Source organism: Rhea pennata, chromosome 1 (genome assembly GCF_028389875.1).
Source record: "Rhea pennata isolate bPtePen1 chromosome 1, bPtePen1.pri, whole genome shotgun sequence".
In the NCBI taxonomy this organism is placed as follows: Eukaryota; Metazoa; Chordata; class Aves; order Rheiformes; family Rheidae; genus Rhea; species Rhea pennata.
The window spans coordinates 1,462,055-1,488,589 of NC_084663.1; the positions used below are offsets into that span (position 1 = coordinate 1,462,055).

Consider the following 26,535-nt stretch of genomic DNA (forward strand, 5'->3'; position numbering starts at 1 on the left):
CCTCGACAGCCTGGAGAGATGCACAGAGAGGAACCTCCTGAAGCTCGACACAGGGAAGCGCAGGGTGCTGCTCCTTTGGAGGGAGTGGGGGGGGATAGCCCCAGACACCAGTACAAGGGGGCTGACCTGCTGGACAGCAGCTCTGCAGAGAAGGACCTGGGAGTGCTGGTGGACAAGTTAACCATGAGCCAATGTGCCCCTGTGGTTCTCCTCCAAGCTGGAAAGGTGGGTTGGGAAAAGAATGAAGGTTGAGTGGATGCAACCTACTGAGATGTAATTTTTGGTGGGAGCCATTTGAGCAAATGCATCCTCTTTGTGGGCATGTATGGTGCTTGCCGCAGCCTTCCGGCTCTCCCAAGCCAGGCTGGAGCTGTGCGGGTCCCTGGGGGAGGGTGACGGGGACGGTCCATGGAGCTCGAAGCTTGGGCTGCAGCACAGGCCAACCCTGAGTCTGGTTCCTCTCCCCCAGGCCGTGTGGATGTTTCCATGAGCAGCTTGGAGGGTGAGGCCGTGTTCTTCAGCTGCTCTCTCCCACACAGCACAGCCCCTTGCCCACCACTGTGGGCAACTGGGAGATGGTGGCCGAGAAGGTGGTTCGCAGCTTCGGCGGCGCGGACCAGCTCGCCTGGCAGAGGTTCCTTCCCGAGGAGCTGCGGCGCAGCGCGGCCGTCCTGCAGCTGCGGGGCCTGACGCCGAACGACGCAGGAAGCTGCTCTGCCAGGGTGGTTTTCTGGGAGGACAAGGAACTTGTTCACTGCAACGTAACGCTTCAGGTCTCAGGTGGGTCCTTCACGGCCTCCCGTTGCTGGCAGGAAAACGAACCTCCGGCAGCTCGACAGGAGGCAGCCCCAGGGCTCCGCGGTGGAGAGGAGCCCAACCCCAGGTGGCCCTGGAGCCGCCGCACATGTCTGCACCCCGAATCGCCTGCGCAGAGGGGGCTGCGAGGGGCTGACACTCCCAGAGCTGTGCAGGGCCCAGAGGCACCTGCCCCATGCTGCCGCCGCGCTGCACAGGGTGGGATGGGGGTGTCGGACACAGCTGGGGCGGGGACCCATAGGCCTGGGCACAGGGGTGTTGGGCACAGCTGGGCACAGCTGCAGAAGGGACCCCATGGAACTGAGCAGTGTCCCACCAGCAGCAGTGTCCCACAGACCGGGGTGTCTCATGGGCAGCAGTATCCCATGGGTAGTGATGTCCCACCAGCAGTGGTGTCCCATGGCAGCAGCATCCCATGAGTAGTGGTGTCCCATGGGCAGTGGTGCCCCACGGCAGCAGCATCCCATGGGTAGTGGTGTCCCATGGGCAGTGGTGCCCCACGGCAGCAGCATCCCATGGGTAGTGGTGTCCCACCAGCAGCAGTGTCCCATGGGCAGCAGTGTCCCACAGGCAGCAGCATCCCACTGGCTGCAGCCCTGGCAAACTGGGTGCCCCTGTTGGACACTGGACAGGGTGGTGGCCATGGAGGTGGCCCCAGGCCCTAAGTGACCTCATCCGATGCTGAAGGTGGTCCTGCCCGGCGCCGGCGACCTCTGGGGCTGGGTCCTCGTGTCCCCACCATGGAGGTTCCCACGAGGCCCAGGCCGGGGGGCCGGGGGAGCCTCCGAGGGCCCCGCGGCGCGTTCAGGATAGGCCGTATTAAGGGCGCCGTGTTTTGCGTCAGCAGCAGCGCGCCTTGCCCGGCGCGGCGGGACGTGGCGGCACGCGGGGTATCTCACTCGGGGCGGGAGGGCTGTAAAAAGTCGTTGCTGTCCTTCTCCAGCAGTGACTGCGAAGACTCCAGCGCAGCTCCCTTCTCGTTTAAGAGTGCCTGGTTTGGTGTGGTTTTCCGGAAAATACCAGGCACAAGTGCCCCTACGTGTCGCCATGGCCCCGGGGAGGCGCTGGCCACGTCCCTGCGCAGGGAAGGGCAGGTTCGCTGGTCACCCAGGGTGTTGTGATGGGCAGGGAAGTGAGAGCAGCACCCGGAGTGCCACGCTGTGCTGGAGATCGGATGGGTGGAAGTACAGAGGGGCCGGGGGCTGGGTGGAGCTGATGGGTGCACGTGGAGAGCTGATGGGTGGATGTGTAGATCTCATAGCTGACACGTAGATCTGATGGGCAGATGTGTAGATCTGATGGGTGGATGTGTGGATCTGACAGTGAGCGTGTAGATCTGATGGATGGACGTGTAGATCTGGTGGGTGGATGCGTGGATCTGATCAGTGGACATGTAGATTTGACAGTGGACATGTAGATCTGATGGATGGATGAATAGATCTGATGGGAGTGTGTAGATCTCGTGGGTGGATGCATGGATCTGATGGATGGACGTGTAGAGCTGACAGTAGACATATAGATCTGGCAGGTGGACGTGTAGAGCTGATGGATGGACATGTAGAGCTGGTGGAGGGACGTGTGGATCTGGCGGGTGGCCGTGTGGATCTGGTGGGTGGACGTGCAGAGCGGACAGCGGGCGTGCGGACGTGGTGGGTGGACGCGCAGGTCCCACACGGGCCCCTGGGGTGATGCCCGCGCCGACAGCCCTGCGCGGCTCCGGCTCGCCGCTCCTCCTCAAACACCAGCAGCCACGCGGCAGCGGGTCCCCGGCCCCGCACCTGGCTCGCGCCTCCGGGCAGCTCCGCGGGGCCGACGTTCCCATCCGGGCTCACCGCGGATGCGCCGGCTGGGCCGGATCCGTCCGCGGCGGGGGCCGCCGCTGGAGCGCCCGCCGGAGCCGGACCCCGTGCGGCGCCCGTGCTGCCCCTCCGGCGCCCGAGCGCCCGGCAGGCAGCCTCGAGCCCTCGGTCCCCGCGTGGTACCGGCTGCTGTCAGTGCAAACACGCTCGTGGCACATGTGCGTGTGTGTGCATCCGTGTGTGCATGCATGTATGAGTGCATCCACACGTGCATGCCTGTGCATGTGTGTGTGTGCATCCCCATGCATCCATGAGCAAACACATGTGCATGTGCGTCCACAAGTGCATGTATCTCCACGTGTGCGTGTGCATCCGTGAGAGCACACATGTTTATCCGTGCGAGTGCATTCACGAGCATATGCACATGTGTGTGCATCCCCAAGTGCATGTGTGTATATGTATGTACATGCATCCAGAAGTACACACGTGTGCACGTGTGCGTGCACGCCCGAGCGTGTGCGCGGGGCTCCTCAGGCACGGCGGCGCTGCCGGCGCGGGGCGAGGGGAAGCTCGCTCTTCCCGCGTTGGCTCTCCGATTTCCCCGTTTATCGGCAGTCTCGTGGTCTTTGGAGCCACGCAGGAGCCACCTCCTCCGGGACCCCCCCACATGACCGATGCTGAGGGCATGCCGAGCCCGGAGACGGCCTCCTGCCGGCCCCCGGCGGGGTCCCTGTGAGGCTGCTGCTCTGTGGTGGGGTGTCCCACACCCCGGGCCCCTCGGAGCAGGAAAGCAGACGAAGGGGCAGGAGTGCCAGTTCCCCTGCCCATCCATAGGCCACAATCCTGGCCATGTTCCGGAGCCTCCAGGGCCAAGGGAACTGCCTCCCCCGCGGCCGGGGCCTGTGCCCATATCTGCAGCCCTTCCCCTGCCCTCCCAGGAAAGAGAGGTGCTGGCCCTTTAAGAGCGGCGGGGGGGGGGGCTCAGGGCTCTGTCGCTTTAAGAGCGGCGGGGGGGGGGGAGGCGGAGTACTCATGGGTGCTGGCCCTTTAAGAGCGGCCTGGGAGGGCCGTTCAGGGGCGCTGGCCCTTTAAGAGTGGTGGTGGGGGTACTCATGGGTGCTGGCCCTTTAAGAGCGGAGGGGCGCTCATGAGTGCTGGCCCTTTAAGAGTGACTGGGGGAGCTCTGACCGTTTAAGAGCGCGGGGGGGGGGGGGAGTACCCATGGGTGCTGGCCCTTTAAGAGCTGCCGGGGAAGTGCTGGCCCTTCAAGAGCGGCGGGGGGGGGGTACTCATGGATGCTGGCCCTTTAAGAGCGGCCAGGGAGGGGTACTCATGGATGCTGGCCCTTTAAGAGTGGCCGGGGGAGCGCTGGCCCTTTAGGAGCGGCGGGGGGGAGGGAGGAGCGCTGACCCTTTAAAAGCGGCGGCGGGGGGGGTGGGTACTCATGGGTGCTGGCCCTTTAAGAGCAGCCTGGGAGGTCCGTTCGGGGGCGCTGGCCCTTTAAGGAGGGGGTTTCTCATGGATGCTGGCCCTTTAAGAGCGTCCGGGGAGCGCTGGCCCTTTAAGAGCGGCCGAGGGAGCTCTGGCCCTTTAAGAGCGGCGGGGGGAGCGCTGGCCCTTTAAGAGGGGCGGGGGGGGTACTCATGGGTGCTGGCCCTTTAAGAGCGGCCGGGGGAGCGCTGGCCCTTTAAGAGCGGCGGGGGGGGTACTCATGGGTGCTGGCCCTTTAAGAGCGGCGGGGCGCTGCGAACAGGTGCTGCGGCGCTACACAACATTCCGAAGAGGAAACAAGCCGGCTCTGAGTGGCGAGGCGGGCAGCCAATAGGAAAAGCGGCGAGCGGAAGGCGGGCCAATGAGCGGGCGGCGAAGGGGAGGGGGCGGGGCGCTCGCGGGCTCCAGCTGCTCCGGTCGCGCTCGCCGCGGGGGGGGAGGAGGCGGGTTCGGCGGCGGCGCCGCCGGGACCGGGGCGGACCCGGTCGAGCCTGGTGGGCTCCAGCCCGGCGGGGTTCGGCGGGGCCCGGCCTGGCCCGGTTCTGTCCGGCGCGGCTCGGCGCGGCTCGGCGCGGTTCTGTCCGGCCCGGCTCGGCTCGGCTCGGCTCGGCTCGGCTCGGCGCGGCGGGGCCATGGCGCGGCGCGCGGCGGGCGGCGCGACGCCGCACGGGGACGATTTCTCGTTCGTGAGCCCGGTGGTGAAGTACGTGCTCTTCTTCTTCAACATGCTGTTCTGGGTGAGTGCGGGGCCGCGGGGGGGGGGGGGTGTCTGGGCCCCCCTAGCCCGGGGGGGGGGTTCACGGGCCCCCGCCGAGCTCAGGGGCTCCCCGTGGTCTGGGACACCCCCTCCTTGGGGGCCCCCTCGTTTGGGGGGGGGTTTGGGGCACCTTGACCCGTGGGGGCTCATTGGCCTGCGCTGACCTCAGGGGCTCGCGATGGTCTGGGGTCGCCCCTGCTTTGGGGTGGGGGAGGGCTCTGGGGGGGGGGGCTTGTCCTGGGAGGGATCTGAGCCCCCATAATTCATGAGGGCTCATGGCCACCACGACCTCAGGGGCTCCCCATGGTTTGGGATCCCCCCCTCCTTGGGTGGAGGGGCTCCCCCAACCCATAGGGGCTTACAGGGGTCTCCCCATGATCCAGGGGTCTGGGGCACCCCCCCCCCCCCCGTCCTGGGGCTCCCCTATTCCTCCGTGGCTCACTGGGCCCCCCAAGTGTCAGGGCCCCCTCTTATACTGGGGACAGACTAAGGCCCCTGACCCATTAGGGTTCACGGGGGTCTAGTCATGATCTGGGGGACTGGGGGTCCCCTGTCCCTGTGGGGCTGAACGGGGGCCCCATTCTGGGGGTTTGTCCCCACCCTAGAGCACACAGGCAGCCGTGCACAGCCCCAGGAGTGTCCCCAGTGGTGACTGTCCCCCTGCCCATCCTCCCCCCAGACCCTGCTTTTGAGGTATCTACTGCTCTGCTCCCCTGGTCTCGGGGGGCCAAGCAGCACTGGGATCTGTGCTTTACCCCCAAAGACATGCGGCACCCTGGGGCTGGGAGCACTGGCATCCTGCTCGGGACAGTGCCATCCTTGGCTTGCCTCAGCACTGTCCCCCCTCCCCAGCGCTGTGGGGCAAAGGGGTGCTATGGGGAGCCCCCGTGGGCTTTTGAGGCATCTAGGGAGCCCTGAAAGAGGGAAGAGCATGTCCTCGCTGCCTTGCATTGCCCTTCGAAAAAACCCAGCTGCAGAAAGGGAAGTGTGACCGTTTCCCCTGAAATGTGGGTGACGGCAGCACGGCGGAGTTAAAGTCTTCAGTCCCTTTTGCTGCATGGCTCCTTCTGTGCCGGGGAGGTATTGGTCGCTTTGCCTCTGCGTTGCCATCTAGTCTCATTTTCTGGTGTGTCCCAGGGACAAGGCAGGTCCCCCAGACCGCAGGGATCGGAAACGCTGCTCCGGGCTGTCCTGCAGGACTGGATCTGCTGGGTGCCGGCAGCAGTCAGCACTTCGCGGTTTGTTTGCCCCCTGCGTTAGTCTGCAGGCTCAGGAAATGATTTTTTCACGTGCGTGTTGGCCTTTCCAAATGACTTTCCCTGGGGCATGTGTCGAGAGCTCCGTGCGGACGCTGCCAACTTCTCAGATGTGGCTGGCGCTGCTACGGGAACGATGTGCTGATGTTTCCATCGCAGCCCAGTGCGTTAACTCCAGTTGACCCTGGAGCTGGGGTGAGTTCAGAGACCCAGGGATGGGATTTCCGAACCCTGTGTTAGAGGCGGACACACACAGTCCTAGACGCTGGGGCGCACTGGAGGCAGCTGGTCTCTGCTGGGTTCACCTCTGGGTCTCCCACTCTCCAGGGGGCTGCAGCTTCTGGGGCCAGTGCTGGGCATGTGGGCATCAGGGGTCCATGCTACCTCTGTGTCAAGGATGTTTTGCCACAGTGATAGATCGGAGCGGGGTTGTGGGCTGGAGCAGCAAACACCGGGGCTGCACAAGCTCAGTCTCGTTGCTGTGGCTGGGAACAGGCAGGGATGAAAAAGCCTTTGCAAGGTCAAAGAGGGCCCTGTGGATGGTGTCTCAGGTCATTGCTTGGATCCTAGCACCCTTGCTGGGTGCTGACAGGTCCCTGCAGGCACCTTTCCCTTGTGGATCAGCCTGACCAGCTGCACTCCTGCGAGTTTCCCAGCAAGATCTGTAGGTGCAGAGGGAACGGGAGCCGCAGCCAGCACGCCTGGGATGTGAAAGGCTGCCTTGTTCCCCTGCCGCTCGCTGGGGTTGCGACGTGAACCGGCGCCGCCTCGACCCTCGCGCCCCAGGATGCTGGAAACGGAGCACCCGGCTGATCCATTCGGAGCGGGGATGCGTAAGGAAGAGGCAGGATGAAGTGGAGGACAGCGAGGGCCGCAGGAGGGAGTGAGGCAGAGGCCCGGGCTGGCTGGCGCGTGGCACAGCTCGCTGCACGGCTCTGCACGCGCAGCCACGGCCAGATGCGTTACTGCGTTACCGATCGGGCACTTTCCTGTGCAGCATATCTTATGCGTTAAGTTGTTGGCTCAATCTCTTCTCTCTTTTTCCTGTATTGGGAGGAGGAGAAAATAGGGAATGCCCTGCTATAGCAAAAGGCAAAGATAAAAGGGGGAAGGTAAGGTCCCAGGAGCAGCATGGCAGGCTGGGGCTTTCCTGCCACGTATCTGGGTTAGCCGAGGTGGGACTGGCAGCTGCAGCAGGGCTGTGGCATGTAACAACTTCTCTCTTCTCAGCTGGTGTGAGCAGATCCCTGGCCCTGAGCTACAAGTCGGTGATCTTTGCCAGATGAATGAGAAAGCCCTTGGCTTTGGTCCCTACTGTGCGGCTAATTGCATTACGGCACCTCCAGCAGCCTCTGGGGAAGGGCACGCCGCAGCCTCCAGACACAGATTACAGTGCTGTATATAGCCCCGGAGCAGCACCTGTGCTGAGCCCAGGCGTAATGAGCTCAGAGCAGAGGCCAGGAGCCGCCCTGGGAGAAACAGCCTGGGCCAGCCCAGCGCCGTGGACGTGACGTCCTCACCTTGTGGCTGTAATGAGATCCGCTGGCGGAAGGAGGCTGGCTTGTGTCCGGAGAGGGATGCTGTGCCACGATTTCTCCTCCAGAGCAGGATGCCTGCTGGGAGGGCCCGCTCTGGATCCTTCGCAGCCGGCAGCCTCGGAGAGCCGCGAAGAGAAGCGCAGAGCTGCTGGTTCAGCCGTTAGTGCCGCGCTGGGTGCCTGAAATCGCCTGCCAGAGGCCAGCCAGAGAGGCACAGCATCTCCTGGGAAACCCTGCGCTAAGCCTGCCCAGGAGGGTCTCTGACGTCCCAAACGTGGGCTTTTCCGAGTATCAGGTCCTAAGGTCTTTTGTACGGCACTTTGAACGGACTAAAGCAGCAGACAGGGCGAGTGGGTATCTGCTCTGCAGCTTGGGCAGCCAGGGTGGTGGTGATTATTAACTTCTCTGGAGGAGCGCCAAGAGGTGAAATCTCATCCTGGATCTGACCTGCCCCAGCCCTGGTGATAGGAGCACTATGGTCAGTGAAGTCTGATAGCTTAAGCTTCCCTCCCCCCCAGCAGGGTGCGGAAGGCGTCTGGTGAGGAGAACTGGGCTTTTACTACAAAAAATGCTGAAGCTCTGAGGACTTTATAAAGACCTAGCAACCCTGGAGAGGCTCTGGAGCACCTCACCTGAGCAGTGTCCATCTAAAGCAGAAAGCGGGGTCTCCGCATTTGCCTCCTGCAAACCTCCCCTTCTCCCTTGTGCTGCCTGACTTGCTTTTGCTTCCTTTTCGAAAGCCCTGACTCAACTGGTTGGGTTTCCTTCTCTGCTTTTCTTCCCCGTTCATCTGCTGCTGCTTCTCTTTCCCCTGTGCTGATTCTCCAAATTTGTCCCTCCTTGGGGTGTCTCACAGTGACTGTGGGGGCGGGGGATGTCCAGGGCTGCCTTGCTGCTCAGATCTTGGCTTTCTTTTTTCTTTTTAGTCACAGGACACTTGTTGCTTCCCCAAGAGCCTTTTTTGGGGATGAGGATCCTCCATCCTCTCCAGTGCCCAGAACAGCAGGGTGCATAGTGGGGGCCAGGCCCTGGTCCCTGGCCCCACTGGGACACATTTGGCCGCATCCCGGCCAGATCTGTGTCGGCTCGACGGTTCCTCTTCCCTCAGTGTTACCCAGGGTGCTCTGTGCTGGGGCAGTCGCCTTCCGCCTGTTTTGGTTGAAATGGGGTGAAGCGCCTCCCGTAAGGGAGCTGCCGCCAGCTGGGCTGGGGGATGGTGCAGGAGCAGGCCCGAGAAGTCCAGAGCTTTGCAAACCTCCCCTTGGAGAAAGAATAACCATCCTTCTTCGGGTGACAAATCCTCTGTGTGCCTTGGGTGCCAGTTAACACGCCTGTGAATCGGGCTGGTTGGAAATGCCGGGGCGCGTGGGAGAGCCCAGAGCTGCGAGCAGCTTGTGCCTACTGCTGAAACTGGATGATGGTCTCTGCGTTGTCCCAATGTCTCTGACCTGTCCCCTACATCTCCCATGAAGTGGTTCACTCACTGCTGGGTCCTGGCCAGGATCCTGGCACTGCTATCCTGCCCCAGCAAGCGGAGAGGGGTTTTATCCACAGCCCTGCCCCAACATGATACTGGTGTGTGGCTGGGGAGACTGAGGCCGTGGAGGGTGCTGCGGTGACCGAACGCAGCCTGCTGTTGCTCTGCACCCCACACCACTCTCCAACCTGGCCACTGCTGCAGGAGTGTGTGCCGGAGCTGGTGCTGGCCCTGGCTCTGTTACACCATTGTGTATGTCCCCTTGGCAGGACCTGGTTCTTGCAGATGCTCCAGCTCAGGTTTCCCCCCTCTGTTCAACCTCCTCAATTTGTGCTCACAGTTGAGGTTGGCAGGGACCTCTGGAGATCATCTGGTCCAACCTGCTGTTCCAGCTGGGTTACCTAGAGCAGGCTGTGCAGGACCCTGTCCAGTGAGGGTTTTGGGTATCTCCAAAGATGGAGACTCTACAACCTCTGGGAAACTGCACTGTGAGGGTGGCTAAACACAGAAGAAGTAGTATTTTTTTTTCTTTTCAAGTGAAATTTCCTGTGTTCCAGTTTATGCCCATTGCCTCTCATCCTGTCATTGAGCATAGCTGAGAAGAGTCTGGCCATGTCTTCTTCACATCTCCCTTCACATATGTATAAACATTGGTAAGATCCCCCTGAGCCTTTTCTTCAGGATCAACAGTCTGAGCTCTCTCAGCCTCTCCTCATATGAGAGACGCTCAGTTCCTTCATCTTTGTGGCCTTGCTGGACTTGCTCCAGCCAGTAGGTCCATGTCTTTCTTGTTCTGGATAGCTCAGGGTTGGACCAAGCACTCCAGAAGTGGCCTCAGTAGGGCAGAGTTGAGGGGAAGGTTCACCTCCCTCAACTTGCTGGCAGTGCTCTGCCTAATGCAACCCAAGGTGCCGTTGACCTTCTTTGCCACAAGAGTGCATTGCTGGCTCATGCTCAGCTTGGTGTCCACCAGAACTCCCCGGTCCTTCTCTGCAGAGCTGCTCTCCAGCAGCTGGTTGGCCCCCAGCCTGTCCTGATGCCTGGGGTTTTTCCTCCCCAAAGAGGGAGGAAACTTTGCCTTTCTCTATGTTGAACTTCACGAGGTTTCTCTCTGCCCATCTCTCCAGCCTGTCGAGGTCTCTCTGAACAGTAGCACAGCCATCTGCTGTGTCAGCCATTCCTCCCAATTCTGTCTCATCTGCAGATTTGCTGTGGGTACATTCAGTCCCACCATCATTATTGAAGTTTTAACAGATCTGGCCCCAGTATCAGCCCCTTGGGAACACCAGTAGTGACTAATCTTCAGCTGGAGCTTGTGCTACTGATCACAACTCGCTGAGTCCAGCAGTTTAACCAGGTTTCAATCCACCTCATCCATGACCACTCAACCAGCTCCTACCTCATCAGTATGTCTGTGAGGGTGTTATATGGGAGACAGTGTCGGAAGGATTATCGAAGTTAAGATAAAAAGCATCCACTGCTCTCTCCATGTCCACCAAGCCTGTTGTCTTGCTGTAGAAGGCTGTCAGGTTTGTTAAGGACAGCCTCCCTTGGTACACCTACGTTGACTACTCCCATTCACCTTCCTGTCCTTCATGTGCCTAGAAATGGCATCCAGCGTTAGTTGCCCCATCACCTTCCTAGGGATCAAGGTGAGGCTAACGAGCCAGAAGTTCTCTGGATCCTTGTCTCTGCTCTTCTTGATGATGAGGTGATGGTTGCTCTCTTCCAGTCCTCATGAGTCTTTCCCAATTGCTGTGACCTTTCAGGGGTAGTTGAAAGTGGCCTCAGCAGGGAATACAGGCCAGCTCCTGCAGAGAGGGTGGAAATTCCCCACAGAGGACCGTGGTAGGTCCTCTAAAGCTGGTGGTGTTCAGGGGGCACAGCGAGGCTCCTGGGTTTTTACACCTGTACCTCACTTATTTGCTGTTACATGGAAATCGCTTGAGATGCTCGGGGTGGCTGATGGCAGCTCTGAGAGGCCTCCGGGCAGGCGCTGGTTTCTATGTGGGCTGGGAGGAGGATGGCAAAGTGGGGCTGGTGCTGCTCTGCTCCATTCTGAAACTGCTGCTCAGCTGCAAAACATCCCCTCCTCATCCTCTGCTTATTTTGGGGAGATGGTTTTGCTTGTTTTAACCTGTTGCCCTATAAACTGACATTTTTTTGCACTCCAAAACCTCGTAGAAAGGAACCAGAACCCTTTTTTCTTCTCCCAGTAGAAAGCACCAGTCTCCTCAAAGGCTCTGTTTTGGTGGGATTTTTTGTTGAAATTGGCATGTTTTGGGAGTTTATTGTGTCTGACATGCTTGGCCCCTGGCTCCAGCCATCTCTAGTGGAGGAGGGCTGGTGGGGTGGCCGTGTACCCCTGCACCCAGGGGGACCTGTGGGACAGTGGTGCTGCCTGGCGGGTGACGTCCCCTCGTTTGTCCTGCTCCGCAGATGATCTCAATGGTGATGGTGGCGGTGGGAGTCTACGCCCGGCTGCTGAAACACGCAGGTGAGCCTGAGGGGCCGTGCGGGGAGTGGCGGAGGGGCAGCGCGGGCCATCCCGGGTTGGCATGACGATGGGGATGGAGTGTGCCTGTCCCCAGCGAGGAGGTCCCCTGCAGGGACTGTCCCCCTCCCCAGTCCCCTGCCAGGAGGGGAACTGGTGTCCTGTGGGTGTTGTCTACAGCTTGTGGATCTGGGCAAAGCACCCGGGGCCCTTGTGGCCGACCCGGTTGGAGTAGCAGGCAGGGTGGTGGTTGCCCCCGGGAGGGGAGGAGATTGTGGCCAGGGGCTCCTGCTCACAGCTCTTCCTGGCAGAGGCAGCGATGGCCTGCCTGGCTGTGGACCCTGCCATCCTGCTCATCGTGGTCGGCGTCCTCATGTTCCTCATCACCTTCTGTGGCTGCATCGGCTCCTTGCGGGAGAACATCTGCCTGCTGCAGACGGTGTGTACGCGGGGACGCCCACCAGGGTTTCTGCCACCAGCGATGGCAGATCTGGAGTCTTGCTGGCTAGTGCAAGTCCCTCATCCCTTGTTCTTGGTCCCCTGGGTGCATGTCCCTAATCCCGAAGGTGCTGTGGCTCCTGGGGGTGGGAGGCTCATGCTTAGAGCAGCACCCGGTCCCTGTGCTGCTCTGGGGAAGGTGCTGTCTCCTGGCAGAGGTGACCAGTCTGTGCTCACCCTGAGGAGAGTTTGTCACCCCTTCCAGCTGGTTCTCAGAGCTCATTTGTGCCTGGAGGTCGCTGCTGGAGAGAGATGCCCACAGCAGCCGCCTCCTGCTCCGTGCACCCTAGCTGACGGATGCAGGCAGCGTCCAGAGACGGAGAATTTTGTCCCCGAGCCCTGGTCCTGGGGGAGACCTGTCTGTTTCCTCCAGTGCTCTTTGCGAACAGCCTCACCTGCCCTTCTGGGGTTCCCAAACCATCCCTCATTGCTGTGCCGGACATGCATGGTGCTGATCATTCCCAGCCCTGTTCACAGCTCTGCCATCCTGGGAGTGGGAATGTGCCCAGATCTCCCTCCCAGTGAGCACTGGGATGCCCGGATCAACACCCCCCCCCCCCGTGAGTGCCAGGGTGCCCCAGCTCTGCACCATGCAACATGTTAGCGTCTCTCCCAGAGACACCTGTTGATGCTTTCCTCCTGCCCACAGTTCTCCGTCTGCCTGACCGTGGTCTTCCTCCTGCAGCTGGCAGCTGGTGTGCTGGGCTTCGTCTTCTCTGACAAGGTACAGTGGGGGCGGGCCAGTGGTGGGGAGCAGCAGTGACACGGGGTGAGCTGAGGTGAGGGGACCAGTCCATTGCATCTGCCCACTCTTGCTCAGGGACATGGGCATGCTTGTGTGGGGTGGGAGAGCACCCAGTCCCTGTATGGGCTGGGGTGAGACCATCTCCTCGGACTGGAGTTGGGACGATGGGTCTGAGCCCTGGGATCACGGGGTGGGGACATGGCCGATCCCATCCCTCCATCCCCACCTCGCAGGCACGCGGGAAGGTGAGCGAGATCATCAACGGCGCCATCGTGCATTACCGGGATGACCTGGACCTGCAGAACCTCATTGACTTTGGGCAGAAGGAGGTGTGTGCGGTGACGTGCTGGGCAGGGGTCCCCCCTCCAATGGACAGGGACACGTCCCTGGTGGTGGCTTGGGCCTGGGAGTCTTGTGCCACTCAGCTCTTCGGCGTCTCGCCTCTCTCCCTGTCGCTGGCCTATGTGGACATGCAGGGTCCTCAGGGCAGGGATGCAAGATGCCAGGTGGCTCTTCCCAAAAGAATTTGATACTAACCATGAAGCCCTAACTGGGGCCAACAGTGGTTGGGAAAACTGGCTTGAAAAGGAGAAAAAACTCTTAGTTTTTTGCTGCAGCTCTGTCAGAGCCGGTGTTTACGTAGGCCTGTAGAAACCATGGGTGTAGCACTGGGAGGGGATTTCTAGCCCCCAAGGAGAGCAGCAGGAGGGCTGCATGGATGAGGCCCTGCCACAGCTAATGGCACTGGCTGGAGGACGTTGGGCAGGGTTGGGAGCAGTGAGAATCCCCCGCAGCGTGTCGTGGCTCGGCGGTGCCCCTCGCCTGGCGCGGGCCGGCCCGGCTTCTCCTCCGCGAGCGGCCGAGCCGGGCCCGTTCCCCCGCGGAGCAGCCGCATGCCTTTTCCCGCAGTTCAGCTGCTGCGGGGGGGTCTCCTACAAGGACTGGTCCCAGAACATGTACTTCAACTGCACCGTTGACAACCCCAGCCGCGAGCGGTGCTCGGTGCCTTTCTCCTGCTGCCTCCAAGCCTCTGACGAGGTGAGAGCGTGTTCGGGCCCCGCGCCGGCGGTGGCCAGTCCCGATGGGGCTGCGGGTCCCTGCTGCCACTGCAGGTGGGAGAGCCTTGCCTGGCCCTGCAAAGGGGCTGGAGCCCTTGGGGAGCCCAGAGCGGGAGGGATGGGGGTGGCACAGGGTAGACACCAGGATGGCATGGAGGGGACGTGGACGAGGGCAGAGCTCCCAGCAGCTGCCGGCGGAGGGAGTCATGGTGCCCAGGACGAGCAGGGTTCACCCTGCAGCTCCTGCGCATCATGTCCCCAGCACCTCTGTGTCCCGCGTCTCCTCCCAGGCTGTCATCAACACCATGTGCGGCCGGGGCATGCAGGCCATGAACTACCTGGAGGCCAGCGAGTTCATCTACACCAACGGCTGCATCGACAAGCTGGTCAACTGGATCCACAGCAACCTCTTCCTGCTGGGGGGCATCGCTCTGGGACTGGCCATCCCCCAGGTACCGGGGTGCCCTGCTCCCCATGGCCTGCCCTGGGCATCGCTGCGTGTCCAGCGTGCTCTGCAGCTACGTTTGCTGTCTGGTGCATCGGTGGTGCAGCACCTGGCTTCTAGGGTCATTTGGTGCATCCCTGAGATCCGGTGGAGAGAAGGGACCATCCCACAGCTGCCTCCGGATCCCCCTTTCCTGCTCAGCATGTCTTTGGTATTCTTAATGATGCATCTAATTGCATCCCCAAGATAAGGGCAAGGAGGGCATTGGGGCTGATGGGTTAGGAACTTGGACAGGATTTCAGGTGGGATAAACTTGGGCAAACGGAGGGCACGTCCGTAGCTCAGGCCACACGAACCGCTCGTAAGCATGGGAGCGGGTGATGCTGTGGGTGAGGAGGGCATCCCTTGGCCCCGGGTGGGCTGCGGCGCTCAGCACCCTCTGCTCTCTCGCAGCTGGTGGGCATCCTGCTCTCTCAGATCCTCGTCAACCAGATCAAAGACCAGATCAAGCTGCAGCTCTACAATCAGCAGCACCGGGCAGATCCCTGGTACTGAGCCCCTGCGAGCCCAGCGCTTCCGTCGGGCGTGGAGGCTTCCCATGCCCACCCGCAGCCCAGCGGGCTGGTTGGACACGCTTGGGCGAAGAGGAGACCCGTCTTCCCGGCAGCTGCTGGCTTTGCCCTCTAGAGAGGGGCTCATCTCCTGGAGCAAGGTCAAACCTTTGTACCTCCCCTGTGGCCGGAGATGGGAGAGTGGCCTCCTTCACTGGTGACTCTTGGACTTTGGGAGTCGCTTTGCTTGGGGTTATTTTCTTTAAAGCAGCCCGGCACTGGAGCGATTCGTTTCCAGGCTTTGCGGCACGGAGCTGCTGCAGCCGCTGCTGAGGGTGCTGAGAGCAGGGTTTGGCTGTGGACCTGTGCAGGGCCAGGGTTCATCGCGTTTCAGCCCCACTGGGCTCTGATGCTCCTCCGCTTCTGAGTGGAGGCTCCTGACCCCCACTTTAATTGGAGATCTGGGGGTGAGCAGTGAAGGGGAAGGTCTGGCTGGGTCCCCAGGAGGAGGGCAATGCCCGGGGCAGCCAGCCCTCACAGGGAGGGTTGTGGTTTCTCCATCACCTCCTCCAGGAAACCGTGGATCTGGAGGAAGAACTGATGGGCGATTTGCAGGGAAGACGGAGGCTTGAAGAGGTTGTGGATGCCCCAACCTGCGCACACGCCAGCTGCTACGCTGGGCAGGGGGACGTGTGGGGACTTTGGGGGTGGGCTGCAGGCCCCAAATGCACAACCTCGGCCTCGGTGCCTTCAGCAGCCTGTGGGAGAGCCTGATGCCAGCCCCAGAGCCCGTGCTCCCTCCAGCCCTCCCTGCTGCTGCACCCGCTTCGTGAGGGTCTCTGGTGGCCCGCTCCTGCGTGCAGCCCCGAGCCTGTCCGCCCGTCCCGAGGGACCTGGCGGCGCAGGTCGCCCGTGAAGCAGGCGGCTTCGTGCTCGGCCGTGCTGCCTGCGTCGTGGTGCCCTCCTGATCCGCGCGCCGCGTGGGCCCGCGGCCTCCCTGCTGCCTTCAGCTCTGAGCAAGGCTGGCTCAAGGCAGAGGCGAGGCAGGGTCTGCGCCATCGCTGGGCTCCCTCTCGGGGAGTCTGCCCGCCTCTGTACCTGGCTCGCGCTGTCCTGCGGCCAGGGCCGCGTCCCCCTCTCCTCCTGATGCCTGTAAACCCCCGCGCGGTGGTCCTGCGCTCTCATTAACTCGACCAGGACGTTTTTCCCTTTGCTTCCGCAGGGAATAAAGAGAGATGGGGCTGGAGGTGCGGAGCGCTCTGCCGTGGTGAGTTGGGGGTTGGCGCGGTGGGAGGCAGAGCTGCGCCGCGGGGGGGTGGGCGGGCTGAAGTGAGCTCGGGTTGGGAGGGGAAATGTTGGCCCTAAATCCCTCGGGAGCAGCACCGCAGGGGTGCTTGATCCAGGGCCGGGAGGTGCCAGCATCCTCCTGTGCGTTGCACCCCCCCCCCCGCAGTCTGCTAGCACCCCGAAGCAGGGCGGCACACAGCCCTGTAGTAGCCATCAGAGAATCCCCCGCGTGGGGAAATGTCGGCTCATGGAGCGGCTGGGGAAGGCACGAGAGACGCCAGGCCCTGCTCTCCTCCGGCCGCCTTTCCTCCTCCTCCTCCTCCTCCTCCTCCTCCTCCTCCGCCTCGGCCTGGCTGCGGCGTGCTCGGGAAGAGCCTGCACGACTTCTGGCCTGCAAAACCCACTTTCTGCTCGTGGCGTGCGAAGCTGAGTGCTGGCGCCGGCCCCCGGGGGGGGGGCTGCACCCCGCTCCCCCCTTCCCTCCCTTCCTCCTGGGAACGCCGGCCCCAGCATTCCCAGCCGCTTTTCCAAGCGAGCGCAAACTGTGGGTGGGTGGTTGCTTTTTTTTTTTTTTCTTTTTTTGCTTTTTTTTTTCCTTCCCTTTTTTCCGGCTCCGCTCGGCTTGCTGGGATGCCGGAGCTGGCGGCGGGGCGGCGCGCGGGTGGTCGCTCCCCGTCCCCCCTCCCCGCCGCCGGGGCCGGCCCGGAGCAGCGCGGGAGCGCGGCCCGTTCCCGGCTGCCCCCGGCGGGCCGAGCCCGGCCCCGCGCCGGGGCCTTTGTGCGCGGCCCAGCGCCGGAGCGCCGGCCGCCTGCCCGCTCCCGCCGACCCTGCGGGTAATTCCCGCTCCCCGTCCCGGCCTCGCGCTCCGCGGGGCCGAACCCTCCTCCTCGAACGAGGTTTTGTTGCTTTTTTAGATTAAAACTCTTTCCTTGGCTGGCCCAGGCCAAACCCCAGAGCGGGGGCCGTTCCTTCCCCCAAAGCGGCTTCTCTCCCCCAAAAGTAACTTCTCCCCCCTCAAAAGTGACTCCCCACTCACCAGAAGTGACTCTTCTCCCCCTAAGAAGTGACTTACCTCCCGGGAAAGTGATTTCTCCTCCCTCCCCCCCCCCCCCCGTGGCTTTTCTCCCAGAAAAGCAACTTGTCTGCCCCCAAAGCGTCATCTTCCCCCCAAAAGTGACTCTGTCCTTCCAAAAGCAACTTCCCCCCCCAAAAAAAGCAAGTTTCCTCCCCCCAAAGTGACTTTTCTCCCTAAAAAGCAACTTTCCCCCTTCAGAAAAACAACTCTTCTCCTCCCAAACAACTTTCCTGTCCAAAAAGTATCTTCTTGCTCCCCAAAGTGACTTCTGCCCCCTCAAAAAGCAACTTTTCCCCCCCCCCAAAACTCCCTTTCCCTGCCAAAAGCAACTTCTCTCCCCCCCCAGTGACTTTTGTCCCTCAAAGGCAACTTTTCTCCCCCCAAAAGCGACTTTCCCTTTCCCAAAAGTAACTTTTCTCCCCCCAGAGGCGACTTTCCTCCAGAAAAGTGACTTTTCTCCTCCCCGAAGTGACTTTTCTCCCCGAAAAGCGACTTTTCTCCCCAGAAAAGTGACTCCTCCTCCTCCCCACAAGTAACTTTCCCCCCCCTCCCCGCCCCGCGCCGGCGGCCGCCTCCGCGCCCCGGCAGCGCTCCCCGCCCGAGGCGCGGCTCCGCGGGCGCCGCTCCCGCGCCCGCCCCGCTCGGCGCGGCGGGGGGCGGCGGGGGGCGGCGCGGGGGCCGCCGGCGGCTCCGCTCCGCGCTCCGCGCTCCGCGCTCCGGGCCGGGCGCGCTCCGCTCCGCGCGGCTCCTCCCGCGGCGCCGCATTCCTGGCCCGGGCGAGCGCAACAAAGGGGCCGCGGCCGGGGCCGGGGCCGGGGCCGGGGCCGGGGCCGGGGCCGGGGCCGGGGCCGCGGCGCGGGCATGGCCGGGGCCGGCGCGGCGGCGGCGGCGGGGGCCGCGGCCGGGGCCGTCGGGGCCCGGCGGCCCGGCGCGCCGCCCTAGGGCCCCCGGCGGGGCGCTCGGGCGGGATGGCGCCGCGCTGGCTGTGGGCGCTGGCGCTGGCCGCGGCCCTGGGCGCCCGCCGCTGCCCCGCCGCTGCCCCGCTCAACGCCTCGGCGGCCCCCGAGCGCTGCCGCCGCCCCGCGCCCTGCGAGCGGCTCCGCTACGGCGTCTGCCTCGGCTCGGCGCTGCCCTACGCCGCCACCTCCACGCTGCTGGCCGCCGACTCCGCCTCGCAGGAGGAGGCTCACGGCAAGCTGCTGCTCTGGTCCGGTACGGGCGCGGTGTAAACGGGGCGCGGGGGGGAGCGGTGTAGCGAGGGGGGAGCGCGGTACAGCGGGAGTTGGAGGCAAGGACGGGGTAGATGGGCAGGGGGCGGTATAGGGGGGGCGCGCGGTATAGCGGGGAGGAGGCGCGGTATGGGGGGGTGCATTGGGAGGCCCCGGGGGGGGGGGGGCACAGGCCAGCGGGGAGCTGTGCAATGTGCGAGGGGGGGGACAGTTGGGCGGTATAGCAGGGGAGCGGTATAGCGAGGGGCTGGGGCTGGAGCCGGTTTGGTAGGGGACAGCGTAGCAAGGCCAGGGAGCAGCGGCTGCGCCCGGGGCAGCGGGGCAGCGGTATAGCGGGGGCCGGGGGCGGCATGCGAGGGGCCTGGGGAAAGCACGGCCTCGGGGCGGGGGTTAACACGCCGCAGCAGCTCCGAGTGCAGCCGGGAAAACTCTCCCGGGGCTGGGAAACGAGTTTTGCGCCGTTGCCGGAGCTGGATTTCCTCGGGAACGGCGCGGGAAGGGGCTCTGCTCCGCGGGCGGCGGAGGGGGAACCGCCGGCTCCGGGGCCGGGACACAGCCGCCGCGGGCTCCCGCGGAGCCGGGCGCTTCGCCGCCGGAGAACGCGGGTCCCGGCGAGGCTCGGCACGCGGAGCCGCGGGGACCCGGCCGGAGCGGCCGCTCGGTGCTCGCGGGCCGGCGCTCGGGGACCTCTCCGGGTCCGGACGCGCTGGGAACGTTTCTGGTGTCGCCCCGCGCCGGCTTCGGGCGCCTCCTCCGCTCCGGGCGGGTTTGCCGGAGGTTCCCGCGGCCGCGGGGGCTCACGGCGCCCGTCCCCGTCCCCGGCAGGCCTGCGCAACGCCCCGCGCTGCTGGGACGTCATCCAGCCGCTGCTCTGCGCCGTCTACATGCCCAAGTGCGAGGACGGCCAGGTGGAGCTGCCGAGCCAGACGCTGTGCCTGGCCACCCGGGCGCCCTGCACCATCGTGGAGCGCGAGCGGGGCTGGCCCGACTTCCTCAAGTGCACGCCGGAGCGCTTCCCCGAGGGCTGCCCGGTACGGCCGGGCCTTTGCTCCTCTTTCCCTGCGGGTCCCAGGCCTGCTCCCGGCAGAGCCGCGCGGGAGCCTTCCTGCCGAGGTGGACCGTTCTGGGTGGGGGCTGCAGCCCGGAGAGTCTCCATCCCCCTTCCCGGGGGCCGGAGAGCGTGTCCGTGGGGAGGACGGGCCGAGGAGGGAGCTGTTGCTCTGGCTCCCTCAGCCGTCGGGGTCCCTCCTCCTCTTCCTCACCGGTGGCCCTCCGTGCTCCCGGCAGAACGAGGTGCAGAACATCAAGTTCAACAGCTCGGGGCAGTGCGAGGCGCCGCTGGTGCGGACGGACAACCCCAAGAGCTGGTACGAGGACGTGGAGGGCTGCGGGATCCAGTGCCAGAACCCGCTCTTCACCGAGAAGGAGCACCGCGAGATGCACGTCTACATCGCCGCCTTCAGCTCCATCACCATCTTCTGCACCTTCTTCACCCTGGTGAGCCGAGCCCCACGGGGACGGGCGAGCTGGGTGCTGACCGTTGAGGCCGGGGCTTGTTTTTCCTCCCGGATGCTTGAGCCGCTGGTGATCCCGCCTCCGGATTCTGCCTGTCTTGTCCGCCACGAGCCTCTCTCGCAGCATCGCGCTGTCCTCAGTGGCCCAGGTCAAGGCTCTGGGGCCAGGCCAGGCCGTGGTCCCCAGGTCTCCAGGGGGGCTGTGTCCCAGGAGCAGCGCCCGGAGTCCCCTGTGCCAACCGCTCCCCCCCAACCCCGTTGTCCCCGCGCCAGGCCACCTTCGTCGCGGACTGGAGGAACTCGAACCGCTACCCCGCCGTCATCCTCTTCTACGTCAACGCCTGCTTCTTCGTGGGCAGCATCGGCTGGCTGGCGCAGTTCATGGACGGCGCCCGCGACGAGATCGTGTGCCGGGCCGACGGCACCATGAGACTGGGGGAGCCCACGTACGTGTCGCCGCGGCCGCCTCTGCCGCGTGCCCGGGGCTCTGGCCGGCGTCCCTGGGAGGGGACCTCTGGGAGCTGCTGTGGGCTCCTTGAGGGCGATCGGCTTTTGGGGGCGGGAGAGACCCCGACTCCCCCGGCTGCCCTCCCGGTGGCGCGTGACGCTCCTGTCTCACCCCGCAGCTCCAACGAGACGCTCTCCTGCGTCATCATCTTCGTCATCGTCTACTACTCGCTCATGTCTGGCGTCATCTGGTTCGTCATGCTCACCTACGCCTGGCACACCTCCTTCAAGGCGCTGGGCACCACCTACCAGCCCCTGGTGGGCAAGACCTCCTACTTCCACCTCATCACTTGGTCCATCCCCTTCGTCCTCACTGTGGCCATCCTGGCCGTGGCCCAGGTAACGGAGCCGCCGTCCTGCATCTGCCCTGGTGCTCAGCGCAGAGGCCGTCCCCAAGGCCACCCTGCCCTAAATTAGCCCCACATCTGCGGGTGGGTCCCCGGCATTGCCGGTGCCCCCAGTGCTGGGCTGCGGTGCCAGCGGAGAGGTGGATGGGGCCAGCTGACCACCCCGTCTCTGCCAGGTGGACGGCGACTCAGTCAGCGGCATCTGCTTCGTGGGGTACAAGAACTACCGCTACCGGGCTGGCTTCGTCCTGGCACCCATTGGGCTGGTCCTCATCATTGGGGGCTACTTCCTCATCCGGGGTAGGTGGGCATGCGAGCCGGGGACGGAGACCTGGCCAGGCTCTGGTTTGGGCTCCTCCATGCCAGATGGAGACCGCGGTGGTTCGCAGCTCCCATTGCAGAGCCTATCTTTGGTGTCCCCCCATCTGACATCCTTGTCCTTCTGCCATAGGGGTCATGACTCTCTTCTCCATCAAAAGCAACCACCCCGGACTGCTGAGCGAGAAGGCGGCCAGCAAGATCAACGAGACCATGCTGCGGCTGGGTGAGTGGCACACACCGGGCTCGGTGCAGCGTCTGTGTCCCACCATTGATGAGGAGCTGGGTCTGTCCCACCATTGATGAGGAGCTCGTTAAAGCAGCGACGTGCTGAGAGCTGGGACCTTTGGGCCTCCCTTACACTTTTCTTCCAGGCATCTTCGGCTTCTTGGCCTTCGGCTTTGTCTTCATCACTTTTGGGTGCCATTTCTATGACTTCTTCAACCAGGCGGAGTGGGAGCGCAGCTTCCGGGAATATGTCCTGTGAGTGGGACGGGGACATGGCCCGACCCCGCGGGCAGGGCCGGAGGGGGACGTGGCTGCCTGCCGAGCTCCTTGCTCAGTGCTGGGAGACGTGGGCCCTCACGGGGCTGACAGCCATGGAAGCCCGTGCTGGGCCACCGGGCAGTCCTGCCCTGGGGCACTGGGGGTCTCCTGCGGTGCTGGCGGCATCCCAGGAGTGACAGCGCTGGGGGACATGGAGGTGTTGGCTCCTTGCCCTCAGCTTAATGTGCCCGTGGGGCTAGCAGAGAGCCCTGGCGTCCCCATGGCGCCTGTGCTCCATGGGGCTGGAGGGGCTCAGTGCCATGTCTGGGCTTTGGCCAGTGCCGCTGGCTCCCTGGAAGCTCACGGCCGGTGTCTGTGTCGGGCTGGCGCAGGTGCGAGGCCAACGTGACCATCGCCACGCAGACCAACAAGCCCATCCCGGACTGCGAGATCAAGAACCGGCCCAGCCTGCTGGTGGAGAAGATCAACCTCTTCGCCATGTTCGGCACCGGCGTCTCCATGAGCACCTGGGTGTGGACCAAGGCCACGCTGCTCATCTGGAAGCGCACGTGGTGCAGGTGAGACCCAGGGGTGGCCCCAGTCCGTGGGACCCTTCCTGCCCCCTCCCGGCTCCTGACACGTCGAGGAAGCCTTTGCCCATCGGTGCCACGAGCTGTGGGGTCTCGGCAGATGAGACCCCCCCCCCTCGGGGGGGCTGGCCGTTCCCGCTCAGGGAGGGGAGCAGGAGCGGCGGCGAGTGTCCCGCGGCACCTCCGTGCCCGGGGGCCCGTCCGACGCCGGCCCCGGCCCCGGGCGGCCCCCCGCTGCGGGGTCCCGCGCGGCCCCTGAGCCCGCCGTGCCCCCAGGCTGACGGGGCAGAGCGACGACCAGCCCAAGAGGATTAAGAAGAGCAAGATGATCGCCAAGGCCTTCTCCAAGCGCAAGGAGCTGCTGCGCGACCCGGCCCAGGAGCTCTCCTTCAGCATGCACACCGTCTCGCACGACGGCCCCGTGGGTACGTCCCCGCCTCGGCCGGGCCCCCGCGGGCGGCGCCGGGCCCTCTCGGCGCCACCCGGACGCCTGGGCCCCGTCCCGACCGCCCTCCCGCCTTGTCCTTGCAGCCGGGCTGCCCTTCGACATCAACGAGCCGTCGGCCGACGTGTCCTCGGCGTGGGCCCAGCACGTGGCCAAGATGGTGGCCCGCAGAGGGGCCATCCTGCCCCAGGACGTCTCGGTGACGCCCGTGGCGATGCCTGGCAAGTGCCGCGGGGTGGCGGGGGGGGGCGGCGGTGGCTGGGGGGGGTGGTGGGGGACACCCGCCCGCTGGCCTGGCTCTCACCACCCCGTCCTGTCCCGTGGCCCCGCAGTGCCGCCGGAGGAGCGGGCCGCCCCGTGGGCGCCGGAGGCCGACGGCTCGCCCGAGCCGCAGAAGCGCGGCGGCCGCAGGAAGAAGCGGAGGAAGAAGAAGGAGGAGGAGGAGGAGGAGGGATGCCCGCCGCCGCTGCCCGGCGCCGTCCCCCGCCTGCCCCGGCTGCCCCGGCACAGCTGCCTGGTGGCGCCCGCCGGGGACGCCTGGGCCCCCGGCGCCTTCCCCGGCGCCGAGGCGCTCCGCCGGGTCGGCGAGCCCTTCCGCCCCGCCGGCGGCTCCGCGCTCCCGGCGCCGAGGACTCAGGGCCGCCGCGCCGGCTTGGCCCCGATCCGCTCCCGCACCAACCTGGTGGAGGCCGAGCTGCTGGACGCCGATTCGGACTTCTAGAGCCGGGAAGGCGGCGCCGGCGGGCGGCAGCGCGGCGGGAGCGGGGAGCTCGGCCGGCTTGGGACGCCCGCGCCCGGAGCATCCCGTCCCGCGTCCCGTCCCGCGGTGCCACCGGCGTTTTCCCGCGGTGCCACCCGGCGTTTTCCCACGCTGCCACCAGCATCTCCGCAGCCGGGCCGGGGCCGTCGCTCCCGGCGTCCAAACTCGGAGCCGGGCCGGCGCTCGCCGTCGGAGACCTCGGAGGGGCCGCGGTGCCCCGCGCCGGCTCGGAGAGGACGCCGGGGGCCAGCGGCGCTGGATGCGGGGCGAGTTTAGGTTAGGGTAGGCGCGCTGAGCTTGCCGGGGCCGTCTCCCGCGGGAGAGAGGCCGGGAGCGGCGCTGCCCCGCGCCTCCCGCCCCGGGGCTGGCTGGTACGTAGAAGCTTTCGAATCCTCGTGCCCGTAGGGTTTCGTTTTTTATATTTTTAATCTCCGTACGGTACGCTGAGGCCGGCGGCGGCGTTCCCGCGGGCGCCCGAGGCGGTGGGGCGCCGCGACGCTGCTCCCGCACCCCACCGTGCTCCCCAAGTGCCTTCCAGCTCCCCGCTCCGGCGGAGACCCCCAGCAAAGGGTTTTTTAGGGGAAAAGAAGAAAAAGAAAGAAGCAAGTTAAAGCTAATCCAGCCGAGCGCGGACGTAGGAGGATCCCTGTCCTTGCCGGTGCCTTTTGTATTTGTCCGTCATTCCCGTAAACGCCGTGTTGTTTGTTGCACCCTGGTAGGCTCCTGCCTTCCCCGCCTTCCCGGTGCCCTCCCCACGTTAATTTTGCTCTGTAAAAGAAAAACCCTCCTGTATCAGTATTAAATTTTTCCAAGTTTCCAAGCGGCCGTCGCTGGGCTCCGCGCGCGGGAGCGTCCCGGCGCCCGGGAGAAGGTGCTCGGGGGCCGGGGGGGGCCCGGGGCCGCTTGCCAGCAGATGGCACTCGGGGCCCGGGCATCCCCGGCCGGCGGCTCCCGGCGCCCCGGCACCCTCGGGCGCACGGGGCTGGGTGCTCGGCTGCACGGCACCCGCCTCCGCTGCCCGTTTTGCCTTTTCCCCGTCTTCTTTCCCCCCCTTTCCCTCTTTCTTTCCTCCCTTCCTTCCTTCCTCCTTTCTTCCCCCCCCCCCAGGCCAAACCAAAACCGCCCGAGGCGGCTTTGGGGAGGGCGGCGGGGTGGAAACGCGCAGCGTCGGCCGGGAAAGAAGCGCCGGAGCCCGCGGGCCGCCCGGGACGAGTGGCGGCACCGTCTCCTGGCTCGTGCCCTGGTTAAACGAGCGGAAGAAGTCGTGGCGCGGGCCGCTCGCAGGGACGCTGGCGGGATGACGCGCTGGCTGCGGCGAGGCCGGGCCGGCCTCGGCGCGGGATTCGTTTTTATTCTGCGTTTTCTGGGATTTCTCCGGAAGCGCGGGGCTGCTGGCGGGACGCGGCGTCGCGGGAGCGGGCCCCTCCGAGCCCGGCGTCCGCCCCGCGACGGGGCTGGCTCGTCGCGCGGAGGCGGAAACGGGCCGGGAAACCCGCGCGCGGCTCCTGGATTTTGCTTTCCCGCTTCGTCGTGGAGCGAAACGGCGCCGAGTCGGCGGAGCCTTCGCTCCTCGGCTCAGCCCGCGGGGAAAGCGCGTTCGGTCCGAATAGTGGCAGCGAAAAGCCAAGGAGGGCTCCGAGTTCCCCTCCCGCAACAGGCCCCTTCCTGCGGGGAGAAGTGGGTTTGGAAAAACACAGATTAGATAAAGGGGGGAAAAAAGGAAAAGGGGAAAAAAAGGAAAGGGAAAAAAGAGTAAAAAGGAGAAAAAGGGGGAGCAAAGCGGAGAAAAAGGGGGAGAAAGGGGGGAAAGGGGAAAAAGGGGGGAAGGGGAAAAAGAGCAGGGAAGGGGGGGAAGGGGGAAAAATGGGAAAAAGGGGGAAAAGGGGGGGAAAAAAGGAAAAGGGAAGAAAAAGGGAGGAAAATGGGGAAAAGCGGGGAAAGGACAAAAAGGGGGAAAGGACAAAAAGGAAAAGGGGGGAAAGTGGGAGAGAAAAAGGGGGGAAGGAGAAAAAGAAAAAAGGGAAAAAGAGGGGGAAAGAAGGGGGAAAGAGGGGAAGAGAAAAGGGGGGAAAGGAGGAAAAAAGGAGAAAAAAGGGGCGGGGAGAACAGAAAGCCAAAAATCCCGTTTCGTTTGTGTTGTCACAAACGCCCGGGGCCGTGGGAACGCTGCGCGGCGTGTGCGCCCCCCAACCCGGCTCCCCTCCCCGCCAGGACTACACTTCCCGGCGGCCCCCGCGGCGCGGCGCCGCACGGCGCCGGGCGGGGCGGCGGCGCGGGGGCCGCCGGGAGCTGTAGTGCGGGCGGCGCGGCGGGCGGGGCGGCGCGGGCGGGCGGGCGGACTGCAGGTCCCGTGGTGCCCCGCGGGCGGGGCGGGGCGGGGCGGGGCGGGCGCTCCCTGAGGAGGGCGGCGGCGGCGGCGGCGGCGGCGATGTCGGTGCAGGTGGCGGCTCCCGCCGTGGAGCTGAAGGAGCTCGGCGGCCCCATGGACAAGGCGGCGGCGGCGGCGGCGCCCTGCGCCGAGCCGCCGGGGCGCGGTGCCGCCTGCCCGCTGCCGGCGGAGCGGGAGGCGGCGGCGTGCGGCGCGGAGCGGCCTCCGCTGAGCGGCTGCCCGGGTCTGTCAGCCGCCGCCGCCGCCGCCGCCGCCGCCAAGGTGCCGCAGGCTTCGGCCATGAAGCGCAGCGACCCGCTCCACCCCCAGCACCGGCACCGCGACGGCGACGGCGGCGGCGCCGCGCCCGAGGCGCTCGTCAGCCCCGACGGCACCGTCACCGAGGCGCCGCGCACCGTCAAGAAGGTACCGGCCGGCGGCGTCACGCGCGGCGGCGCGTCCCGTGGGGGGTGTCACGCGTGGCGGCGCGTCCCGTGGGAGGGGCCGTCACGCGTGGCGATGCCATTTGTGGCGGCCGTCACGCGTGGCGACGCGTCCCGTGGAGGGGCCGTCACGCGTGGCGACGCCCTTTGTGGCGGCCGTCACGCGTGGCGACGCGTCCCTTGGGGGGTGTCACGCGTGGCGGCGCGTCCCGTGGGAGGGGCCGTCACGCGTGGCGATGCC

At 65.1% G+C, this 26,535-nt stretch overlaps 3 protein-coding genes across 9 annotated transcripts in view; all 3 read left to right on the top strand.

Moving 5' to 3' along the window:
* The first annotated feature begins 4,738 nt into the window (after positions 1 to 4,738).
* Positions 4,739 to 17,813, top strand: TSPAN33 (tetraspanin 33). 6 transcript variants are annotated; one of them, XM_062579791.1, is made up of 10 exons: positions 6,339 to 7,231; positions 7,350 to 8,135; positions 11,574 to 11,631; positions 11,940 to 12,067; positions 12,776 to 12,850; positions 13,105 to 13,200; positions 13,781 to 13,909; positions 14,220 to 14,381; positions 14,828 to 16,192; positions 17,714 to 17,813. In XM_062579791.1, the coding sequence occupies exons 2-9, from the start codon at positions 8,133 to 8,135 to the stop codon at positions 14,927 to 14,929; spliced, it is 753 nt and encodes a 250-aa protein (XP_062435775.1). In that variant the 5' UTR covers positions 6,339 to 7,231; positions 7,350 to 8,132; the 3' UTR covers positions 14,930 to 16,192; positions 17,714 to 17,813. The 6 variants fall into 6 exon arrangements, with proteins under 6 accessions (XP_062435758.1, XP_062435775.1, XP_062435783.1 ...); XM_062579799.1 differs by having other exon boundaries at positions 6,339 to 6,952; XM_062579774.1 differs by lacking the exons at positions 6,339 to 7,231; positions 7,350 to 8,135 and adding an exon at positions 4,739 to 4,843.
* Positions 17,814 to 18,255: 442 nt separating this feature from the next.
* SMO (smoothened, frizzled class receptor) lies at positions 18,256 to 24,303 on the top strand. The gene is made up of 12 exons (XM_062578992.1): positions 18,256 to 18,499; positions 19,342 to 19,547; positions 19,804 to 20,013; positions 20,304 to 20,476; positions 20,657 to 20,876; positions 21,061 to 21,184; positions 21,336 to 21,428; positions 21,577 to 21,685; positions 22,081 to 22,266; positions 22,555 to 22,703; positions 22,810 to 22,944; positions 23,056 to 24,303. Exons 1-12 carry the CDS (start codon positions 18,256 to 18,258, stop codon positions 23,442 to 23,444), a joined length of 2,238 nt encoding a protein of 745 aa, XP_062434976.1. The 3' UTR covers positions 23,445 to 24,303.
* Positions 24,304 to 25,875: 1,572 nt separating this feature from the next.
* The window catches only part of AHCYL2 (adenosylhomocysteinase like 2), a 112,241-nt gene continuing 111,581 nt past the window's right edge, over positions 25,876 to 26,535 (top strand). Inside the window, exon 1 of one of the 2 annotated variants that reach the window (XM_062579835.1) lies at positions 25,876 to 26,277. In XM_062579835.1, coding sequence (XP_062435819.1) covers positions 25,912 to 26,277 — 366 coding nt within the window. In that variant the 5' untranslated portion in view covers positions 25,876 to 25,911. The remainder of the gene's footprint in view (positions 26,278 to 26,535) is intronic. The other variant, XM_062579846.1, reaches the window with a different exon arrangement.

Coding starts and splice junctions, on each gene's coding strand:
- TSPAN33 (XM_062579774.1), top strand. CDS start 4,739: ATGGCGCGGCGCGCGGCGGGCGGCGCGACGCCGCACGGGGACGATTTC. Junction 13,201..13,780: donor TTGACTTTGGGCAGAAGGAG/GTGTGTGCGGTG, acceptor CTTTTCCCGCAG/TTCAGCTGCTGCGGGGGGGT. Junction 13,910..14,219: donor GCCTCCAAGCCTCTGACGAG/GTGAGAGCGTGT, acceptor GTCTCCTCCCAG/GCTGTCATCAACACCATGTG.
- SMO (XM_062578992.1), top strand. CDS start 18,256: ATGGCGCCGCGCTGGCTGTGGGCGCTGGCGCTGGCCGCGGCCCTGGGC. Junction 20,877..21,060: donor CCATCCTGGCCGTGGCCCAG/GTAACGGAGCCG, acceptor CGTCTCTGCCAG/GTGGACGGCGACTCAGTCAG. Junction 22,945..23,055: donor GACGCCCGTGGCGATGCCTG/GCAAGTGCCGCG, acceptor GTGGCCCCGCAG/TGCCGCCGGAGGAGCGGGCC.